Source organism: Rattus norvegicus, chromosome 9 (genome assembly GCF_036323735.1).
Source record: "Rattus norvegicus strain BN/NHsdMcwi chromosome 9, GRCr8, whole genome shotgun sequence".
Lineage (NCBI taxonomy): Eukaryota > Metazoa > Chordata > Mammalia > Rodentia > Muridae > Rattus > Rattus norvegicus.
Genome location: NC_086027.1, coordinates 84213598 through 84220395, shown reverse-complemented (window position 1 = coordinate 84220395; position 6798 = coordinate 84213598). Strand labels below are relative to the sequence as shown.

Here is a 6798-nt window from a genome sequence, read left to right as displayed (position 1 = left end):
ATTCCTCCATCCTCGGCGACAGAGAATGGAGGCTTAACTGTAAAAGTGTGTAGAAGGTGGGGGCAGAACTTCCAAAAGGTCGAATGGAGAGAGGCCAAAGGGGACGGCCAACTTGGGTAGGCGGCTGCAGGGGCAGAGCCTGCTTGCGATTGGCCGAGTTGCAGAGGAGGGCTCTGCAGATCTCTCGTCGCGTCGCTAGCGGGTGAAAAGTGACTTCCTGGCACAGCCCCCCTGGCTGTTGTCGCTACTTCCACTACGATCTAGCTCGAGGAACCGTGCGCTCGGATCCAGCGAAGATGCAGAGTTCGTTGAAGCCCGCGGGCTCCGGGGTTCTTCAGCTACTGGTCTGCTTCCTTCTGCTATACAGTCGCCCAAGCAGCTGCAGCGACATAAATGCCCACGGTCAGGAGGAAAATCGGGGTGGGGGCGGGGAGTGCGGACAGGACCAGAGAGCAATTCTGAGAGCAGAGGATCTGGCCTTCAAGGCTAAAAGACTCAGCAGGAAAGCCGTTTAGGATGACAAGAGAGAAACGTAAAGGGTTTCAGAGGGACAGATGCAGTCGTGGGACTTGGTGTACAGGGTCTAGACATAGAAGGAGCGGACCCAGGCAAAGGTTGGAGGTTGGGAAAGAGTAGGGAAGACAGATGAGCCAAGGGTGGCTGCGGTACACGCCAGACGTTTCTGAGGGGTCAGGAAAGAGAGAAACAGGGCTTACTGGAGAACCAGGGGTGTTTGTGTTTGGTTATCTGATCAAGGGAATAGGTGGGTGGGGCTGAGAGACGGAATCAAGGCTCAGTTGTAAACCCACAGAGTGTAGGAGTCGGAATATGGTTTCATGAAGTGGGGAAAGCTAGGCTGGAGTGAAACAGGTTGGAGGGAGACCATTCTACTTTCTCCTGTTCTGATCTGCGCCATCCTGGATGGACCTGGCTCGCACTCCGTAACAGTCGGGGACAGACTGCGCAGCCTCAGAATACCTGCGTAGACCATAGCACAAAGTCTGACGCCCAGACTCCCTAAGGGGAGTCTTGGGTTTGGAAGCCAACGCAGGGGATTCGCAAAGCACTGTGGGCGTCAAATGAGGGGGGAACTGAGGCGGGGTGGGGACAGAGTAGAATGGGGGTGGACTGTGAAGTACAGATAACGAGGTGCTAGTCATTACGGCCCACGGTGACTACTCCAGACCCTCAGCACCACGGACAGTTCCAGTCAGTCTGTGGATCCGGTGTAACTTGACTCCCTACACCTACTTTAAGGCTCATTCTGAACACCGCCTCTTCTCTGGGAGTTCTCTTTTTCACCAGGACGCTAGAACCTCTACTTCTTTCTAGGGCCAGGAAACTGTATTGGGCATCTCTCTGAATGGAGTGAGGGGGAGAATTGCCCATTCTTGGAAGACCTATGATTTGGGGCCAGCCTGAGATACATAGCAGGACTCAGGTTTTGTTTGTTTGTTTTTTAATTACCTGAAATGGAGCAGGGAGATTTTTCTTTATCCCTACTCATCCCTCCTTCCTGCCCTTCTCTTACACACAGTTGAGCAATCTGTGTTTTAAGAAAAAGAAATCCCAACCTTCAGACCTTACACATAGGAATATAGTCATTCCTCCCTGCCCCACTATTCTTCATCACGGGACTCTGTGTCCTCAATTTACCAACTGTAGAGTGAATGCAGAACACACTCCCTGTCATTATTCTCTAAGCGATGCATAAAACACCTATTTAACATTACATATTAGCTATTGGGGGTTATTTAAAATACACTGGACGAGACTGGCAGGAGGACTCAGATAAATATACTTGCCACCGAATCTGACAGCCTGAGTTGAATCCTTAGGGTCCATATAGTAGAAGGAGAGAATTGACTATGGATGTTGTCCTCAGATCTTTAGACTCGTGCTAGGACACATATTTTTATATGCATGTGTACATGTGTGAGTGTGCGCACACACACACAAAAGTGTGATTGAAAATAACGTGTGCAGGAGGATATTTATATGTAACATACAAATAATATGTTGTATTGAAAATCTTCAGATTTGGTGTGGATGGTAGCCTGAGACCCAACCTGTTGAAAATACCTGGGGAGATGGCACTTTCTCTTTCTAAGGATTCCAGTTCTTTTCCCTAATCCCTCCTGCCTTCCAAGTTTTCCTTAAGGAGCAGCTCATCCACTTCTTCAGCATCTACCTGTCCATCACATGTGGGCAGCCCCCAGGATTCTCTCCACCTGCACCTTCACATGATACTTTTGCCTGTGTGCTTGGTTCTTGCCTAGATATTAATACCAAGAGAGAATGGAAGCCAAGCGTGCTGGTGCAGAGGCAGGCAGATCTCTGTGAATTAGAGGCTAGCCTGGTCTACATAGTGAGTTCTAAGACATCTAGAACTATTTTTAAAAGGTTCTATCTCAAACGATAAGAAGAAGAGTGAGTGGAATTCAGGGGCTGGTGGTGATGAAGGGGGAAATGAGAAAGGGGAACTTGAAGAGGAAGAAAGAACCTGGTTCCATGTTAATAGGAGAAAGATGTTGGCTTCTCCTACCAAACTTCCAAAACTGGGATTTGGAGTGATTCTGACCAGGTTGCTTGCTGACAGCACTATTTTGCCCTTAGATGGTCAGGGCCAAGTGGGATCAGAGCAGCTCTGGACGTTCCAAGGACTCGTTGCCTCAGTCTTCCAGTACTTACAGCTTCTATTCCACCACATTGTACCCCAAGGTAAGCAAACGTTGCAGAGCAGAGATGGTGTCCTAGTCAGATATTGGGGAGAGTAGTGAAAGACCCTTGGCTAGGGGATAGGATTTCTGTTGCTGGATGCCTCTAGTTTCTTATCACCCTAGTGGGGAAGGGGACAAGGGGCTGTTGAACACCTGGAAAGAGAACAAGCAGCATACAAGTCCTTGGGACTGGTCCCACCCTCTACCACAGTCTGAGGTTTGCTTGTTCCCCCAGAGCTTGGATTCCTTAAGTGCTCAGCCAAGAGACCAGATGCAAACCTCAGCCTTCGTATGAGAAGCAGGAGAACTATGTAGTAGAGGAGAGAGATGGAAGGGAGTAAGGAATCCACTATTGATAGAAGGCTGACCCTTCCACAGAGCGTCACATGCATGTTGGTAGAAGAGGACATCTACCATGAGTCCACATTACTATACCCGATACTTTAAGAAGTATGTGATTCCTTAGATCAGTAAGTCTCAAGATGTGTCCTAGACCAGCAACATGGGTGTCATTAGCAGGAATCTTAGGTCTAGGGAGGTGGCTCAATTGGAAAGTGTCTGCCATCCAATTATGAGGTCCTGAGTTTTGATCCCCATCACACACAGAACAGGAGAGTGGTGTGTGTGGGTGAAACCAGTGCAGTGGGGGTGTGGGTGGCAGGGAAGGTAGAGATGGAGATCCCTGGAGATCACTGGACAGTTGTCAGTCCAGTCTAATCAATTCAATGAGAAACCGTGGTTCGAAAGGCAAGGTGAAGAACCAACAGGACAGCTTGGTGGGTAAAGGCACTTGCCACCAAGCTGGATGAACTGGTTTCCATTTTCAATTTCTAAAGGCATCAATCTTACTCTGACCTCCAACAATCATGTGCATGTGTACACACACACAAAATGATATTGATAATAATATATAGAATGAAATGAAAAGTCAAGGGAAAAACTCACAGCCCCCCCCCAAATAAGGTGGGAAATAATCGATTGAGGAAGACACTCTGGTCTATACATGCCTGTATGGGCAAGCGCACACACAGACACACGCATGCACGCACATGCATGTATGCACGCAGAGTAAAATATTAAATGTAATTCTTGAACTTCATCCTAACCTACTGGATGTGAAAAACAGCCACCTTACTAATAAGCCTTGTACTAATAAAACACCAAAGTTTGTGTCACCGCATTGGAGAGGTTTGGGGGCTTCTTGTTTTGTTTTGTGTTTCTTTTTTTTGTTTGTTTGTTTTGGTTTGGTTTTAATACATTTCTCTATCCTTGGTTTCACTTAATCCTACCAACAACAAGTGAATCCCTAGATTCATTAGAAACGATGTGTTGGACTGTGCCCAGCAACCTTTCCACACCACATCACTTAACTTTCTCCATTAAATGAGGTCTTACATATCCTTGAGGGAGAGGTCACTCTGGCTCCTGGTGTCAATTCACCCTATCCTTTCATCTTATAGGCATGTTCTGGACCGATGACATAGCCTATGAGTTAATGACCAAAAAGGTGGAGCACCTCAGCAGACTCCATCCCCAGTATCCATGCCGGAAGGAGGGGAAGGTGGTTTCTCCCATTGCAACCACTGGGGTGAGGTATGAAACCCATGGTAGGCCTCTGCTATTTAGGGTATTAGAACTGTACGTAGAAGCTACCAGAAGTACTGTGCTCCAGCAGTCATCTCTAGGGGAACAGTTCCATAGGACATAATAACTGTACTTGCAAAGGGGGAGGGGCGTTGGCAAGCCTAGGTTCCACCTGTCGTCCCTGACTCTTCTAGGGGCAAGCAAGAGGAGAAACTTCGACTCTTATCGCCCCAAAAGGTGAGACTATTTATCTTCCCCCAAATCACGAAGCCTTGACTTTGGTTCCTTTGGATTTCCTGCTAAGACCATCTCGTCCTTCCTGCCTCCTTCCTTTACTCCTGATTCCTCTCCCCCACTAGAGTCCAGCAGTCAAGGTGAATAGGGACCGATGCTTTACCACCAAAGTAATCCCAAAGGCCACCAAACAAGAGGTCACCCATCCCTCCAAGGTGAGTGGCTTAGTTTGCCCAAAGATACTAAAACCAAAAGGGCTTGTTTGAATGGGGAACAGAGGACAGGTACAAAAGAGGGAGTAGGCATTGGGATGAAACAAATAAACTCTTGTACCCAAAGGGTAGTCCTGCTTGTTTATAAACTACTATCTAGACATCCAGACGAGAGAGGAGGGGTGGGTCAGACATCCCTGGAAGCTCCTAAGGAGGACAAAGGCTGCAAGATCATGCATCAGGCTTGAGTTTAAAACAAAATTAAAACCAGAAGCACCATCAGTTTAGATGTGAGGAGCCCCTGTATAGTGAAGGCAGAATGCAGAAGCTTCAACCCCATCTCCCTTGCTTTGCTGTATAGTCTGAGCAAGGCTCATCTCCTTGGATTTCACACTAGAGATCACCCCATCTAATAGCTTTACAGATGAAAATTTGGGGCACAGGCTGGTTACCTGACTTCCTCAACCTGCCATGCATGCTGTGTCTGTGCTACTAGACCCAGGCCTCCCAGTTTCCAGTCCCCCTGTGTGGATTCTTGCCCTTTCTCAAGGCCTGTTCCAAACATCAGACTTATCAATAATGAAAAGTCTTGTTTAGGGCAAAGACACGAATGACGAGAGAATGACAGCCAGAAGAAATCACAAAGGAGGGGCACTGTAACCACAAATGTCTGGAGGCAAGAATGCCATGGCCATCCAGAGGAGCAGAGGATCCAGTGACAGAGATGAGCAGGGAGAAGGAAGGAAGCCCATGTAGAGGCTCACAGAGCACACTTTACGTTTTATTCCAAGGATGGAGCCACTGGAATATTCTGAGGAAGGGAATGTCCTGATGAGACATTTGGTTTTTAAAAGGTCACCCTAATTGTGAAGCATTGTGGAACATATCTGTAGTCATAGAACTCAGGAGATTGAGGGAGCAAAATTGTAAGTTCAAAGCTACAGAGCAAAACCCTGACACTCTTTTTTTCTTTTTTTTCCGGAGGTGAGAACCAAACCCAGGGCCTTGCGCTTGCTAGGCAAGCGCTCTACCACTGAGCTAAATCCCCAACCCCCCTGACACTCTTAAAAAAAAAAAAAACACACTACAATGATGTTAGGTAAATGGAACAGTAAGAAAACCAAGAATGAAAATGAAGGAGATGTGAGAGAAGGACCATTCTGGTCCAGGGAGGTGGGAAAGGTTTGGTTTTGGGCAAAGAAGCTGATAATTGTCCCTTCCTGCTTTCCAAACACACACCTTCCATCTAGAGCCAGCCTGTGAGAAGTGGGTCCCAGCCCTTGATACTTCCAGAAGAACAGGTTCCCATTTCTGTACCATGGCCGCTAGAGTTTCTAAACCTGGTTAGTTGCTGGGGTAACATGTGAACTAAACGACAGGGACCCACCTGTGTGGAACTGGTTGTTGTAGAACCCAAGTGAATTTCTGCCATTCTTCTCCAGCCCCCAGTATAATGGAAAATCACAGACGGAGGAGGAACTGTACGTGGGAGCCAGGGGCTTAGGCTAGCAACCCTTGGGCTGAGTCACCATGGGGAAGGCTTACTCAGATCAAGCAATTATTACATATCTGAGGAAGGGAAGCACGTAAAAGGAGGCACAATGTCTCTCCAGTCTGACTTCAATTCCTTTGTTTCTTCTCTTTTAGGGTTTCTTTGGGCCATTCCCCACTGTGGGTCTCAACCTTGTTGCTGACTGAGATCTCACTGTATAAGATCCTTTTCCCCGGGAACCTCCTCACTGCCCTCCAAGGGGCAATTCTTGGATGACTCAAATATAAGTAATTAAAGTTGACTTTCATGCAAACACTTTCTGTGAGCTTGTCTTGAGGCAGGGCATGTGGTACATGAATTGAGGGAGAGGAGAAGGGACAGAGAAAACACAACTCTGAATGCTTGGTCAAAGGCTGCTGTTGCCTCCCCACCCCCTTCTGAAATGGAGTGTGAGGGGTGACCATGGCAGCCGTCTCCAATGACACCTTCTCCACGTTGCATGATTTGGTTGCCCAGCCTTTCATGTATTGGAGAAGGAAAATCCATATTTGCCTCT

The 6798-nt window shown here is 47.6% G+C and overlaps 1 protein-coding gene across 1 annotated transcript; it reads left to right on the top strand.

The window, feature by feature from the left end:
• The first annotated feature begins 209 nt into the window (after nucleotides 1-209).
• On the top strand, nucleotides 210-6552 carry Resp18 (regulated endocrine-specific protein 18). Its single transcript, NM_019278.1, has 6 exons — nucleotides 210-402; nucleotides 2617-2721; nucleotides 4181-4313; nucleotides 4499-4541; nucleotides 4664-4753; nucleotides 6398-6552. Exons 1-6 carry the CDS (start codon nucleotides 297-299, stop codon nucleotides 6446-6448), a joined length of 528 nt encoding a protein of 175 aa, NP_062151.1. The 5' UTR covers nucleotides 210-296; the 3' UTR covers nucleotides 6449-6552.
• The last annotated feature ends 246 nt before the right edge of the window (nucleotides 6553-6798 follow it).

Excerpts from the sequence above, each read along its gene's own strand:
- Resp18 (NM_019278.1), top strand. The coding sequence starts at position 297 with ATGCAGAGTTCGTTGAAGCCCGCGGGCTCCGGGGTTCTTCAGCTACTG. Across the intron at positions 2,722-4,180 it reads CCACCACATTGTACCCCAAG|GCATGTTCTGGACCGATGAC; the intron begins GTAAGCAAACGT and ends TTCATCTTATAG. Across the intron at positions 4,314-4,498 it reads ATTGCAACCACTGGGGTGAG|GGGCAAGCAAGAGGAGAAAC; the intron begins GTATGAAACCCA and ends TGACTCTTCTAG.